The 16,021-nt window shown below is 43.0% G+C and overlaps 1 protein-coding gene across 1 annotated transcript in view; it reads left to right on the forward strand.

The window, feature by feature from the left end:
- LOC309547668 (amine oxidase [flavin-containing] B-like) overlaps positions 1-16,021 on the forward strand; it is a 198,095-nt gene that overhangs the window by 19,449 nt on the left and 162,625 nt on the right. The window contains exon 2 of the mRNA XM_082247563.1: positions 13,750-13,844. Within this exon, the coding sequence (XP_082103689.1) occupies positions 13,750-13,844 (95 nt within the window). The remainder of the gene's footprint in view (positions 1-13,749; positions 13,845-16,021) is intronic.

Here is a 16,021-nt window from a genome sequence, read left to right on the forward strand (position 1 = left end):
GCACCATCCCACTGCTGCTCCAGCTTCTGAAGCACCATTTGGACTAGGCTCATTCTACTGCCAGCCTTCAGTGGCTTGGTCACCTCTGGCTACCTTTGACCCTCATCAGCTCCAGTTGCTTGGGTTTGTTAGTACATGAGGCCTTGCTTTACTTTGGACATAGTTGTTTTTTACTATGTAATGCAACATGTCTTCTCAAAGATAGAGGGCAGTCCCACAGATCATACTCCCTTACTGGTTTGAGGGGTTGTCACAACTTGTCAGTATTCCCAGAAAGAAAAAAACTCCTGTAATTAAGATCGAGAGATTAAGGGTTATCTTTATCTGAGTCTTTTTCAGCTCCATCAGGTGAGACTAAGGCTCCTCCATGTCCACTGTGGATTTTTTTGTCTGTTTGTTCAAAATAACTGGATTAATCTGTTTGAAGAGGCTCTAACTTTGCTCTGCCACAATCCTTGGGAGAGTGTGATTCTGACTTTCCTGGACCTCTAAAGTGTGCCTGAGACCCCTTATTATCATATCTGATTTATATTCACAGTACTCACAGTCTACTCTTGAAGAGGCTGTTTTTTTAAGAAACTACATATGACCCAGGTTTGCAAGAGGCTGTTTCTAACATGGTTGATGCAATACACACAACTCTGCATTTAGAGGATCAGCCTGCTGTTCTAGGCCTCGGGTCTTTTAAAGCTTCTACAGCTGTAAAAGAGAGTGCCCCCTGTTCTGTGTTGGCATTGACCTTGATTTGTCACAACCGTGTCACAATGAGATCAATCCATTAAAGATGATCTCACCATCTGAAGGACCAGCCCTTGTGTTACGGAATGTTTGAATCTAATGTCTGGAGCTCTGTGTTTTAGCTGTGATGCCCCTTGCAAGCATCTAAGCATATGTCTTATGTGGGAATTATATCCATTCACAGGAGTAGGGTACTTCGGCTACATGCCCTGATTGCTGATGGTACATCCAAGAAGAATATCTTCTTTTTGGACCTGCTCTTGACATTGTCATTAGTGATACTGCAGGTCTGGAAGCCATAGGTCTCCTATACCCTCTGCCCAGCCTTTTGCATGAAGGTGCGCCACACTTCTGCAATTTGGGGGGCTGTTTATTTATCCTGCTGAGTCTTTTGGTAGTTTGCCTCCTCAGCATTTGGGTTCTCAGGTCTTCTACATTGGGACAAGGTGCTTTGGGTGGGGTGGCAGAGACCCCTTGCCCCAAAGCACCCACCCCCCCATGTGGCCTGGTATGGTTCACAAGGGGGTGGTGCTTGCTTGTCCCCCCTTTCCTGGCCTGCCGGGCTGCACCGGGACAATTTTGGTGTGGGGTTCCCCTTAAAATCCATACCAGACCCAAAGGGTTTATTTTTTTGTATTGCCGGCAATCATTTTTAAAATTCTTTTAACTGTCAGCAGGGAAGCGTGCTGATAGCTGAAGACTCAGTTGTTAAGGATGTGGCAGCCAGCTTCCTGGCCCCGCTCCTTAACAACATATTGACTGTGGGCTCGGCAGGAAAACATCCCGCTGAATGCACAGGAAATTCGGGTGTTCGTCGAACACCCGAACGGGAGGTATATGCTGTTTGGGCTCTCACATCTATACCTGCCTTTTCAAGAGATAGTTTGTTTAATCAGGTTTCCATATTATGGACCTCCATGCCCCAGTAGCAAGCTTCTTGCTATGGGGGGAACTCGGCTGGAGGGAGGGGCCAGGAACTCCAGCAAGGGGACCAGAGAAGAGGAGAATTGGGGCTGTTCTGTGCAAAACTATTGCACAAAGCAGGTAAGTATGACATGTTTTTTATTTAAAAAAATAAAAAAGCTGCCTTAAATATCATTTTAAGCTTTGGAGGAAAAAAAATGGAAGCCAGAGCTGCACCAGATTTTGCTCTCCCCAGCTTTAGTAAATCAACCAAATTACATCTGTCTGAACTTTGCTAGCCTTTAGATACTGTTCTGCAGAATCATGTCATCTGTAGGGATGATCGAACGGTTCGGGTCCACCATTCAGGAAATGGGCTTTAAAAGCCCGTGATTGGACCAGAACCATTAGCAAAAGCAAATTGAGGGGGCAGGAGAATGCTAGGAATGTGATTGGAGTGACTAGGGGGTCCCTAGACCAATCATTAGTGAATACGCCCCCCAGTATATAAGATCGCCCCCGCCATATTCCTAGCATTGTTATACTGGACATAGAAGAGAATGGAAGCAGTTCTGTTCATTTTACTTTAAAAGTGTCATTTAGCATTTATTAGTGTCAGGAAAGGGATATCTAGTGTAGTTAGAGTGCTCCTTTACACTTTAGTTAGCTTCAAAAATTTAGTTTCTGTAGGGAAAGTGTTAAGTGTCAGGGGACCGTAGTGTAGTGTAGGGTTAACTGGCAGTGACTGCTATGGCAGGGTGACAAAACCCTTCCATAGCAGGGTGACCGCTATAGAGAAATGATCATTTCTCTGAATTGCTTCGGCACACCCATATGGCTTCTCACCAGCCAAGCATTTTTTATGCTGCAGGGGCTGCCACTGCCAGTGCTTTTTTGAGGACATGTTTGATGTCAGACATGACATCTGAACATGTGTATAGGGGGTATATATACACATATATGTCTGTATATATATATATATATATATACCCCTAGACATATATAGGTGTGATAGTAGCAGAAATATATGCTTGCGCTAATGAAATCATTTACAGTAATATATTTCTGCTACTATCACACCTATATATGGCTAGGTGTCTATACACATATAATTATGTGTGTATATATACCACTATACACAAGTCCAGATGTTTTGCCTGCCTCAAAAGAACCCAAAAAAATGCCAAAAAAACGCTAGCGTCAAAAAAAAAATGCCCAGGTGTGTTTTTGCTGGCATTTTTTGGGGGGTTTTGGAGGCAGGCAAAATATCTGAACTTGTGCACAGTACCACTATACACAAGTTCAGATGTTTTTCCTGACTGCAAAGAACCCAAAAAAATGCCTTCTTTTAAACCGGCAAGGTGTTACAGCAGCGAAGCCAACCTCCTGTGCTGAAAGTTTTCTAATACAAACAATCCTTTTTTTTCTGGTTCTGAACATGCTACAGAGCTGAAACTTCACATGTACACCTTTTAGACCCCCCAGATACTAAATCCAAAGTAAAAATCAAAAAATCTCTTTTTTATTTTTTTTTTATTTTTTCAATAATTGGCTTTTTTATCAAAAATGACAATTTTTAAGAACTTTTTTTGTGTGATTTTGTGTCTGGGGGGTCTAAAAGGTGTACCTGTGAAGTTACAGCTCTGTAGCATGTCCAGAACCAGAAAAAAAAAGGATTGTATGTATTAGAAAACTTTCAGCTCAGGGGGTTAGCTTCCCTCCTCGGTTTTCACACCTTGCCGGTTTCAAAGCAGGCATTTTTTTGGGTTCTTTGCAGTCAGGAAAAACATCTGAACTTGTGTATAGTGGTACTGTGCACACGTTTCAGATGTTTTGCCTGCCTCCAAAACCCCCCAAAAAATGCCAGCAAAAACACACCTGGGCATTTTTTTTTGACGCTAGCGTTTTTTTTGGCATTTTTTGGGGTTCTTTTGAGGCAGGCAAAACATCTGAACTTGTGTATAGTGGTGTATGTACACACATCCATATATTTATATACACACCTAGACATATATAGGTGTGATAGTAGCAGAAATATATTACTGTAAATGATTTCATTAGCGCAAGCATATATTTCTGCTACTATCACACCTATATATGTCTAGGTGTGTATATAAATATATGGATGTGTGTATATACACCACTATACACAAGTTCAGATGTTTTGCCTGCCTCAAAAGAACCCCAAAAAATGCCAAAAAAAACGCTAGCGTCAAAAAAAAAAATGCCCAGGTGTGTTTTTGCTGGTATTTTTTGGGGGTTTTTGGAGGCAGGCAAAACATCAGAACTTGTGCACAGTACCACTATACACAAGTTCAGATGTTTTTCCTGACTGCAAAGAACCCAAAAAAATGCCTTCTATTAAACCGGCAAGGTGTTACAGCAGCGAAGCCAACCTCCTGTGCTGAAAGTTTTCTAATACAAACGATCTTTTTTTTCTGGTTCTGGACATGCTACAGAGCTGAAACTTCACATGTACACTTTTTAGACCCCCCAGATACTAAATCAAAAAATCTTTTTTTTTTTTTTTTAATTTTTCAATAATTGGCTTTTTTATAAAAAATGACAATTTTTAAGAACTTTTTTTGTGTGATTTTGTGTCTGGGGGGTCTAAAAGGTGTACCTGTGAAGTTTCAGCTCTGTAGCATGTCCAGAACCAGAAAAAAAGATCATATAGGTGTTAAAGGAGGGTCCCACATCCCTGTTCTATTGAAAAATTATCTTTTTTTTTTCATGGTTCTGGACATGCTACAGAGCTGAAACTTCACATGCACACCGTTTAGACCCCCCAGATACTAAATCCAAAGTCAAAATAAAAAAAATCTCTTTTTTTTTTTTTTTTATAATTTTTTCAATAATTGGCTTTTTTATCAAAAATGACAATTTTTAAGAACTTTTTTTTGTGTGATTAATAGTTAATGGGGCATGACCCAGAACCCTAGGCACTTTTTAGGGGCATTTATTGGGTTTTAGGGCTTAAAAATTGTGTTTTTTGATTACCGAAGTTCAGGTCCCATTGATTTCAATGGGGTTCTGAAATCCGGGCCGAAGTCGGGAAGTTCGGATGTTCTGGCCGAACCGAACTTTTCAAAAGTTCGATCATCCTTAGTCATCTGTAGGAAGATTTAGTGACTCTTACACACTCCTCAGTTGGACTTCTTTTGAATGTCCTGACAGTTTAAGAACTCCTGAATATCTGTGTCTCTCAACTGATGATACAGAAAATAAGATTTTGTGCTTACTGTAAATCTTCTTTTTGAAGTTAACACATATTCTTCCCCTATTTGTTATCGGCCTGTTGTGCCCCTTGCTCACAAAACTGAGTCATGATGGCTGGAGGCCTTACTATAGGGGGTTTTGGTTATCACCAGATACTAGAAAACAGAAGAGGCAGAAGATCACTTCTTCATGTCGGTTGGTAGACCTCAGTGCTATATCCTGTATGTATTAAAAAAAAAGTCCTCAACTGTGAAATACGATGTTTTGTTTCTATATGAACTATGAAAGGACAGCATAGTTCAAAGAGAGGCATGCTTGCATTTTTTTCATGCCCTGAAAAAACTGTGTTAACATCATTCCCACGCATGTGAAACATGACAGGGGGGTTGCCCATACCGCTGCTGCCATGGCGTCCTCTTTTTAAACCCAACACCTCCCTGTATACTTTACCCCCCAATGCAGTAAATAAACACCACACCTTTGTTTGGGTTTAAATGGCCATAGCAGCCTTTTATTAAACAACAACCATAATTATCAATAACATTTTCAGTTTTTCATAACATAATTTTCACATAATATTCACTTAACAGAACCTAACAGCCTGATGTAACTATCTGCCTTCCACCAGCTCTTAAGATTTTGAAGGCACCCCTTGAATGACTAACTGGCTGTATCTGGCACCCACTCACATTTCCATGGCCCCCAGCCGCAACTACATCGGCTCGGGGACAATTGTTAATAAATACTCCAGCCGATACAGCCAACCAATCCAAAACACATCACTTGTGACACTTAACAGGGCAGGTACACCCATACCGAAGATGGACCCAACCCATCGTTCTCCAAAGAACGTAACCATTCCCTGCCTTCAAAACCCATCGACCTCTGCCACCTACGCCCAGCGTGACACCTTATGCTTGGGCGGCCCTCCACACTCTCAAAGCTCGTTGAATGCCTTCCTGTAAACTTAGGTACCAAAGGTCAATCCCCACAGCATTGAGGTGGACCCCATCCCCCCTTAGAAACAGCCAACAGTCCTTCTCTAACTCCAAATGGCGGATCGCCAACCCTCCATTCAGAACAAAAAAACCGGGCCACCTCCTTGTTCACCTTAATTCTAGACTTGTTGACCCTCTCCACAGATCGAGCCATGCGCCAAGACATCCTAGCCACCATATCCGACCAGACTATCAACATCTCAGGAAAAAACAATCTCAGGCGTAAAAAATCAAACTTAATGTACCTTATGAGATTGCGCATGGAATGGAGACCCTGGTCATTGCCCCCCCCCCCTATGTAGTAGCAGAATGTCAGGAGGTCAATCTAGTCTAGCATAGTGATGTATCTCCGGTAAAACCCTTGACCACAACATACCCAGGACCCCTATCCACCTAACCCTGACCTCCCCCCTGGGAAACCCCAACTGCTTGTCCTCCAGTCTATCGCCCAACCAATTCTGTACTGCCTGCACAGGACACGTAACAGAGTTGGGGACACCACCCAGCTCCACCCTAGCCCCTTTTCCCCATTGATCCGCTTTGGACCTACGAATGAATAACACCACACCGTCGCCCCTAATTCAACATCCTCAAAATCCAACCCCCCTCCCCCATTTCTGGACTGACACACCAAATCACTCACCCTCAACGCACAAAAAAAGGCCAACACAAAGACTGTCTTAAAGAGCGCAAGGAACAAACAGCCCCCAAGCATCCCAAAAGAGTACCCAGCATCCCAAAGGAGACTGGACGGCATAAATCCACATTGACCCCACCCTGCCTGAAACCCCTTAAGTGGGGTACACACTAGTAGAAAATCTGCCAAAAATTCCTGTGCGAGGTAAAATCGTTCGACTTTCAGCAGCCGATGCCAACATTTTCAACGAAAAAACAGAGGGACAAACACCAAAATTTTTATTGTCCGTCCCCAGACGACCAATTTTCGTTTAATGTATACACATTAAATGAAAATTGGTCGTTTAGTATGTCCGTGAAAAATCGGATACGAAAGACCGCGCATGATCTGAAGTTGCTGACAACCCGGAAGTTTGGGAACAAATGTCCCAAAAAAAAAAAAAATCGGACGAGTAATTTTGTGAACATTTATGCACTGCCAACTAAAAACGGTAATGAATGCTGAGCAAGAGATAGAAAAATCAGAGGATATTTCGTCCGATTTCCATCAAGTGTGTACGGGCCTTTAGGGCCTTACGAGCCACAAACTCTTTGGTGACATCTTTGAAACCGGAAAGCTGAAACAAAAAAGCCAAACCCGCCATCTTTCAATTTAGCAGGGAAATCGATACTCTGTCCTCCACGTTCCTGCCAATGACGTACAACAATGCACACAGCTGATCCTCATTCCCGAAACGACCACTCACCTCGCTTACCAGTACATGCCATTCCCTCCAAACCTTCTCATAGGCAGCCCAGGCGGACAGACAGAGACTTACGAACAAGGCCGACTACCGTTCGAAGGCGACCTCCAACAGGTAATCCGAACATGGGATTCGACGTTGCTCCACAGCCAGTGCCAACAGACTGAAAGCAAGACAGCGCATCAGCCACCACGTTATGCACCCCCGGCACATGTACAGCAAAGATGTAACAATTCAAACAGAGACATCGCAAAACGAAATGCCTAAGGAAACTAACCACTGGCGGAGAGGAAGCTGAACTATTATTAATGGCCTGCAATACCCCCATTTTGTCGTAATGAAACAAACCCTCTTGTTTCGGAATTACGCTTCCAACAATTCCACCGCCAAAACAATGAGAAACAATTCCAACAACACCAAATTACCCAGTAACATCCCAGCCCCCCAAGAATCCGGCCATCGCCCAGCGATCCATCATCCCTGAAAAAATGTTGCGTACCCCCCGACCCCACCACACCAGTAAACAACTCCAAGTCGTAATCCAACACAGTCGCATCCATCCACAAGGACCGTCCATTGTAGGCCTGAAGAAACAAATGCCAAACCTTCAGATCCTCCCTATGCTCCTTGTGTAACCGGACATAATGATGTGGCGCTCTGATCCCAGACGCCAGTCTCCTGGAAAAGATCCTCCGCATGGGCATGGTCCGGCATGCAAAATTTAGTTTGCCCAAAAGCGACTGGAGCGAACACAATGTAATCTTTTTGTTACCCAGGGCAAGGCCTTCCTAAGATCATGAACATTTCCAACTTGCAGACAGCATTCCATCTTTACTGTATCCAGAATAATACCCAGAAATTGTAACTCCGTGGTGGGACCTTCCTTTTTGTCTGCGGCCAAGGGCACGCTGAATAACTCGAAAACATGCTGCAGCATGGCCAACAACGTATAGCACACTCCAGAACCAGAAGGGCCCTTTACCAGAAAGTCGTCCAGGTAATGAATAATGGAATGCAAGCCCGACACATCCTTCACCACCCATTCCAGGAAGGAACTGAACGTTTAGAACAATGAACATGAAATGGAATACCCCATGGGCAAGCAAAAATCCACAAAATATTGACCCTCCCAAGTACATCCCAGAAGACGCTTCGTGGAAGAAACGGCAACAATCTGAACGCCAACTCAATGTCAGCCTTAGCCAACAATGCCCCTGTACCAAACTTGCGATCCCAATCCACAGCCCTATCAAATGAAGTGAGGGCACGGCACAAAGCTCCCTGTCTATGGCAACATTAACCAAGTCACCCTTGGGGTACGAGAGAGGGTGGATGAGGCAAAATTTGTTGGTCTCCTTCTTAGGAGCGACTCCCAAAGGAGAGACCACCAAATCTCACACCGGCGGAGAAAAGAAAGGTCCCACCATCCTGCCCAAGGAAACCTCTTTGTCCAGTTTCTCAGAGACTACATTAGAGTAAGCAGTCGCAGACTTCAAATTGCGTGCGACCAGGGGAACACTGGACAAAGTTCTAGAAATCACAAAACCCTCCGAAAAACCCAGACACAAAAGGCTCGCCACCTCGCGCTTAGGGTACCTACTTAGATACGGTGCTAGGTTTTCCACCCTCACGGAGACCTCCCTCCTACCAGGCTTGGGCGACTTACCTTTTCCTTGCTTGAAGCACTTAACCAAGGAATGGGAACCTCTGCATCCATGACGGAAGTGACAGGACCCCCCACATTTGCAAGCTCCCTCGTTAAACTGCCACCGCGCCTGAGTCATGAGCTTCATCCACAAGCTAATAACCTTGTGGTCCCATCTCAGAGAGGACCGAACTGCCTTCCGCTGTCTGAACTGTTCGTCGTACCTTAACCAAGCGATGCCCCCATAAACCCGCTGAGCCTCACTAATATAATCAAGGTAACAAAAGCGCCGAACAATGCTCTGGAAACTTCTCCCCGATCACAGGAACTTGCACAGAGTCCTGACCTCAACCCGATAGAACACCTTTGGGATGAATTAGAGCGGAAGCTGCAAGCCAGGCCTTCTCATCAACATCAGTGCCTGACCTCACAAATGCTTCTGAAATAATGGTCAAAGATTCCCATAGACACACTTTTAAACCTTGTGGACAGCCTTCTCTGAAGAGTTGAAGCTGGTATAGCTGCAAAGGGTGGGCCAACTAAATATTGAACCCTATGGGCTAAAACTGGGATGCCATTAAAGTTAATGTGTGTGTAAAGGCAGGCATCCCAATACTTATAGTTTTATACACTATATTATTAATGAGGACCCAGAAATCCATAGTGAAGTATAATATCATATAGCATAATCTCAAGATGATATACTACGTTATTAATTTCTGTATCCTCATTAAGGCCATTGTGAGCATTGTGGCTTAATACCAGCCTTTTGCTGTGAAGTTATTGGGATCTTGTTGGAATCTGCTGTACAACCTCTCCACACTGAACATCATCTCTCCAGCTGATTCTGGCCTCTTGGCCTTGGATTCACCTGTTTATCCAGTGATTATCACTGTGCCTAAGGCTGGTATGCTATTACTGTCATCTTTACAGTGTCACAGAGAGCATTTTACTACAGCATCATTTATTTTAAAGAGCCATTTCATCTGTTCTAATGTGCTCAATAAACCTTTTTTTATGAACCCTGTGGATACATGCCTTGTTTCATGAACTACAGTAAAACCATGGATTGAGAGTAACTTGGTTTGAGAGCGTTTTGCAAGACAAGCAATTTTTTTTTTTATAAATTTTGACTTGATAAACAAGGGATGTCTTGAGATACAGTATCCCACAAAAGTGAGTACACCCCTTACATTTTTGTAAATATTTTATTATATCTTTTCATTTGACAACACTGAAGAAATGACACTTTGCTACAATGTAAAGTAGTAAGTGTACAGCTTGTATAACAGTGTAAATTTGCTGTCTCCTCAAAATAACTCAACACACAGCCTGTGACGTGAGTCACTTTGGTTGGGGGGGCTTGTGGAACCCCAATTGCTTTAGGGAGGTTGGGAGACTCCTTGTCACGCATCCCCAGTCCCTCTTATGTGTAAGTCACCCTGTGTCTATAAGGGGCACAGGGTGACCAAAAACCCCAGTCAGGCCGGCTCTGCACTAATCAGACTCTTGCTAGTGGGGGTTTGTTGTTGTTGAATACCTGCATTCCATTGTTGTATTGTTATTATGGCATGTGTATGTTGTGTGGATTGACTAAGGGGGAGGGGTTGTCCCAGAAGTGTTCATCTCCTTGTGCTTTGTGTTTGAATAAACAGTTTGATTCTGGATGACTCCAAAGCTTGTACTGTCGAGTTCTTGGGGTAACTATAGCCAGAATCACGGATCCCGTGTTCCAGAGCTTAGGAAGCAGGTTACTGGCGGAGATACCCAGTCGCGGTGTCCGGATTCCGTCACACAGCCATTAATGTTTAAACCGCTAGCAACAAAAGTGAGTACGCCCCTAAGTGAAAATGTCCAAATTGGGCCCAAAGTGTCAATATTCTGTGTGGCGACCATTATTTTCCAGCACTGTCATGACCTCTTGGACGTGGAGTTCACCAGAGCTTCACAGGTTGCCACTGGAGTTCCCTTCCAATCATTCATGACAACATCACGGAGCTGGTAATTGTAAGAAACCTTGCGCTCCTCCACCTTCCGTTTGAGGATGCCCTACAAATGCTCAATAGGGTTTAGGTCTAGAGACATGCTTGGCAAGTCCATCACCTTTACCCTCAGCTTCTTCAGCAAGGCAGTGGTCATCTTGGAGGTGTGTTTGGGGTCGTTATCATGTAGGAATACTGCCCTGCGGCCCAGTTTCTGAAGGGAGTGGATCATGCTCTGCTTCAGTATGTCACAGTACATGTTGACATTCATGGTTCCCTCAATAAACTATAGCTCCCCAGTCCAGTGCCAGCAGCACTCATGCAGCCCCAGACCATGACACTCCCACCACCATGCTTGAATGTGGGCAAGACACACTTGTCTTTGTACTCCTCGCCTGGTTGTCTCCACAGATGTTTGACACCATCCGAACCAAATAGGTTTATCTTGGTCTCATCAGACCACATGACATGGTTCCAGTAATCCTTAGTCTGCTTGTTTTCAGCAAACTGTTTTCAGGCTTTCTTGTGCATCATCTTTAGAAGAGACTTCCTTCTGGGACAACAGCCATGCACACCAATTTCTATGCAGTGTGCAGCATATGGTCTGAGCACTGACAGGCTTACCCCCCACCCCTTCAACCTCTGCAGCAATGCTGGCAGCACTCATACGTCTATTTCCCAAAGACAACCTCTTGATATGATGCTGAGCACATGCACTTAACTTCTTTGGTCGACCATGGTGGAGCCTGTTCTGGGTGGAACCTGTTCTTTTAAACCACTGTATGGTCTTGGCCACTGTCCTGCAACTCAGTTTCAGGGTCTTGGTAATTTTCTTAAAGCCTAGGCCATCTTTATGTAGAGCAACAATTCTTTTTTTCAGATCCTCAGAGAGTTCTTTGCCATGAGGTGCCATGTTAAACTTCCAATGACCAGTATGAGAGAGTGAGAGCGATAACACCAAATTTAACCCATTCACACCTAAGACCTTGTAACACTAACAAGTGTAACACTAACCTTGTAACACTAACAAGTCACATGACATTGGGGAGGGAAAATGGCTAATTGGGCCCAATTTGGACATTTTCCCTTAAGGGTGTACTCACTTTTGTTGCCAGCAGTTTAGACATTAATGGTGTGTCGAGTTATTTTGAGGTAGACAGTAAATTTACACTGTTATACAAGCTGTACACTCACTACTTTACATTGTAGCAAAGTGTCATTTCTTCAGTGTTGTCACATGAAAAGATATAATACAATATTTACAAAAATGTGAGAGGTGCACTCACTTTTCTGAGATACTCTACAAGTAGCATCACGTCATGTCACAACTGGGTAAAAAAGAGAAGAGAGGCACCTCTAAGTGTAGCACTATGGTTACATTTAATGAAGGTACAGCATTTAGCAACTCGTATGGTTGATGATTAAAACAGGCATTTCTAAGTATGCAGGCATTTGGGGTAAAGATTTCTACATAGACAATCCTCCGCACCGCCATCGATGTCATCCCTTCCAAACTGCACTCCAAAAGAGCTTCAAGCCTCGCTTTCAGCTTGCTTTATTGCAGAGTAGTCTTCCCAGTCACGATTGCGGACTGACAATGGTGGGAGCGGGCGGTGAGGAGGATAGTTTAACCCAGATGCCTGCATACTTAGATGTGCCTCTTTTAACCATCAACCATGTGAGTTGCTAAATGTTGAACCTTCATTAAATTTAACCATATTGCTACACTTAGAGGCGCCTCTCTTCTCTTTTATGCACTGTAGCTCCTGCTGTATTTTGCTTCTAACCCCCTTATGGAGGCTGCCATTTGTGGATGTGCATTTTATGGTGACACAGCCTATCACATTGCTATAATCTTTTTATATGGACTATAAACTGAAGGACTTATGAATAAATGGTTGGAACGAATCATCTAAGTTTCCATTATTTCTTATGGGGAAATTTGCTTTGATATAAGAGTGCTTTGGATTACAAGCATGTTTCTGGAACAAATTATGCTCGCAATCCTAGGTTTTACTGTATTTATGTAGAAACGTATATCAGCCCATCCAGCTGAGCTCATTAAGGCCAGCCATACACTGAAATTTCTTTTTTTACAATCAGCGGGTGCAGAAAAGAAATTTGCTTGATTCCCCATCAACATAGACAATGTTGATGCAGGAATCCCTCAATCAATCAAATTGGTACATTCAGCCTGCCCATACACAGTTCGAATGTTGGCTGGTTCCTGCTGCCATGTATGGCCTGCCTTACTGTACTCTAGCACCATTTAGTGACCACCTACCAACAGCGCTCTTGTTGGTGTTTTTCTAAATAGGATTGTGCAGTCCAGCAGGCAAAGGATATATACACTGATCAGACCATTCAACAGAAGTTGGTCCTGCTCAGTTGACTAACTTTTGTTTCATGTGTACCAGACTGTAGACCTAGTGATTTTCTGTGTATGATGAGGGGTGGGGCTGCTACTCAGCTCTGCCAGCACAGAGCACTTAGGTGGGACCCCAGAAAGCAGTATTTTTACTGAGTGAACAGGGTATTTCAAGGAATATCTAAACAAAGGTCAGTCACAAATAACAACATGTGGTGACCAAGGACTATAAAGGGATTAAAGGGTGAGACTTTAATTGTGAGTTATGTATAATAACGATTGTAAGGAAAAAAAAAAAACTATGGCCCTTCCTCAACACAATTTGAACTATTTGCAGTGTTGTTGTGTTGTTGTGCAGCCAAATAATCTGATAATTTAGCAGAAACCGTTCAGATTTGTAAATACCATAGATAATATACAAACGTTTGGAAAGAATGTATTTTAAGTTTTTGGGTATTGAAGTAAATGGCACATTTTTTAGATGGTAATAGCTAATTTATGGCAATTGTTGATTTAGGACTTTCTGCTGCTAAACTGCTCAAAGAGTCGGGAATTAACGTGGTGCTATTGGAAGCTCAGAACAGAGTTGGTGGACGAATACACACAATTCGAGTAAGTGAAAAAGTCATGTCTCCATTATATTTTATATATTGGGGTTGATGATTTACGAAAGCTGGAGAGTGCAAAATCTGGTGCAGCTGTGCATGATAGCCAATCAGCTTTTAACTTCAGCTTGTTCAATTATGCTTTGACAAAAAACCTGGAAGCTGATTTGTTTCTATGCAGATCTGCACCAGATTTTGTACTTTCCAGTTTTAGTAAATTAACCCCAGAATGTTTTGGTTTAGCTTTATTCCATAATTTTTTTTGCTTAAAAATGTTTTCTCTGCTTGACCTATTTGATATTTGGAATTACTGATCTGTCCATTAAGAGTACACTATATTACCAAAAGTATTGGGACGCCTGCCTTTACACACACACATGAACTTTAATGGCATCCCAGTCATAGGGCCTGTTCACACGATAAAGTCTGAAGGGGAATTCCATCCAACGACCGATCTGCCGATTTTCGGATTGTTAGTATGGTGCTTTCGACAGCTGACTCCGACTTTTCGGCCTAAAAAAATCCTGATGTGCAGGCTATAAAATTTTTATCGTCCATCAACACAACGTCCAATTTTCGTCTCATTAGTACAGTTTTCGACTGAATAAATCTTGAGAGCAAGACTAGGCATGCTCAGAGACGAAAGAACACATACAAAACAATCCAACACATGACATCACTTCTGAATTAGAATTCTGTCGTACGGGAAAATTTGTATGAAAATAACCTCTTCCACATCAGACTAGCATGCCACAAAAACAAACGACAGATCGTTCGATAATCTGATCGTGTGTACGGGGCTTTAGTCCATAGGGTTCAATATTGAGTTGGCCCACTTTTTGCAGCTCTAACAGTTTCAACTTTTCTGGGAAGGCTATCCAAAAAGATTAGGAGTGTTTGACCATTCTTCCAGAAGAGCATTCGTGAGGTCAGGCACTGATGTTGACGAGAAGGCCTGGCTTGCAGTCCCTGCTCTAATTCAAAGTTGTTCTTTCGGGTTGAGGTCTGGACTCTGTGCAGGCCAGTCAAGTTCTTCAACCCCAAACTCACTCATCCATGTCTTTATGGACCTTGCTTTGTGCACTGGTCTAAATCATTTGGTGGAGGGGGGATTATTGCATTGGGTTGTTTTTCAGGGGTTGGGCTTGGTTCCTTAGTTCCAGTGAAGAGAACTCTTAATGCATTAGCATACCATGACATTTTGGACAATTTCATGCTCCCAAATTTGTGAGAACAGTTTGGGGTTGGCCCTTCCTGTTCCAACATTAATGCGATGCGTACCAGTGCACAAATCAAGGTCCATAAAAACATGGATGAGCGAGTTTGGGGTGGAGGAACTTCACTGACCTGCTTAGAGTCCTGACCTCAACCTGATAGAGCACCTTTGGGATGAATTAGACCACAGACTGCAAGCCAAGTCTTCTCTTCAACATCAGTGCCTAAACTCACCAATGCCCTTCTGTAAGAATGGCCAAACCTTGTGGACATCCTTCCCAGAAGAGTTGAAGCTGTTATAGCTGAAAAGGGTAGGCCAACTCAATACTAAACCCTATAGACTAAGACTGGAATGCCACTAAAGTTCATGTGCTTGTAAAGGCAGGCATTCCAATACTTTTGGTAATATAGATTATATGGAAACCCCAAATATATTTACAAGCATGTTTTGTATCATCCCTTGAAGTTTAACATTTTCTTAAGCAAATATTTATTTTTCAATCTGTGGCAAGGTTTTTTCAATGGAAATCCTGCCATTTACTTTACTTCCTGTTGCAGTATGACTGCCTTATAATTATTAGCAGTGTTGTCATCTTGCCATGCAAGCACCTTCTGTTGACCATCAGTCTGCCTATAATGTCTATTGGACAGGCAGCCCAATAGCCAACTGAAAGACCTTACATGACAGGTTGACAAATTTGCTGGTAATTATGAGGCATGGTCTTAAATTCTGGTTCCCCACAAAACCAAAATTCCAGCCAAACTCCAGACAAAAATGTTTATTTCATTGTTTTGATATAATGGGGAAGGGTTAAGTCCTTTGTCAGGATATTCTTGTCATCTGTGTTCCCACAGGGGATATTTTCTTCACTTCCTGTCAGGTCTGGGAGTGATGTGAAATGTCTTTTCTCTAAAATGACTTTTATATATTTATGCTGCCATTTTTGAGTAAGCAGCTGAAAAGCAAAA

The sequence above is a fragment of the Pelophylax lessonae genome (assembly GCF_965119305.1).
Source record: "Pelophylax lessonae genome assembly, chromosome: 2".
Classification (NCBI taxonomy): domain Eukaryota; kingdom Metazoa; phylum Chordata; class Amphibia; order Anura; family Ranidae; genus Pelophylax; species Pelophylax lessonae.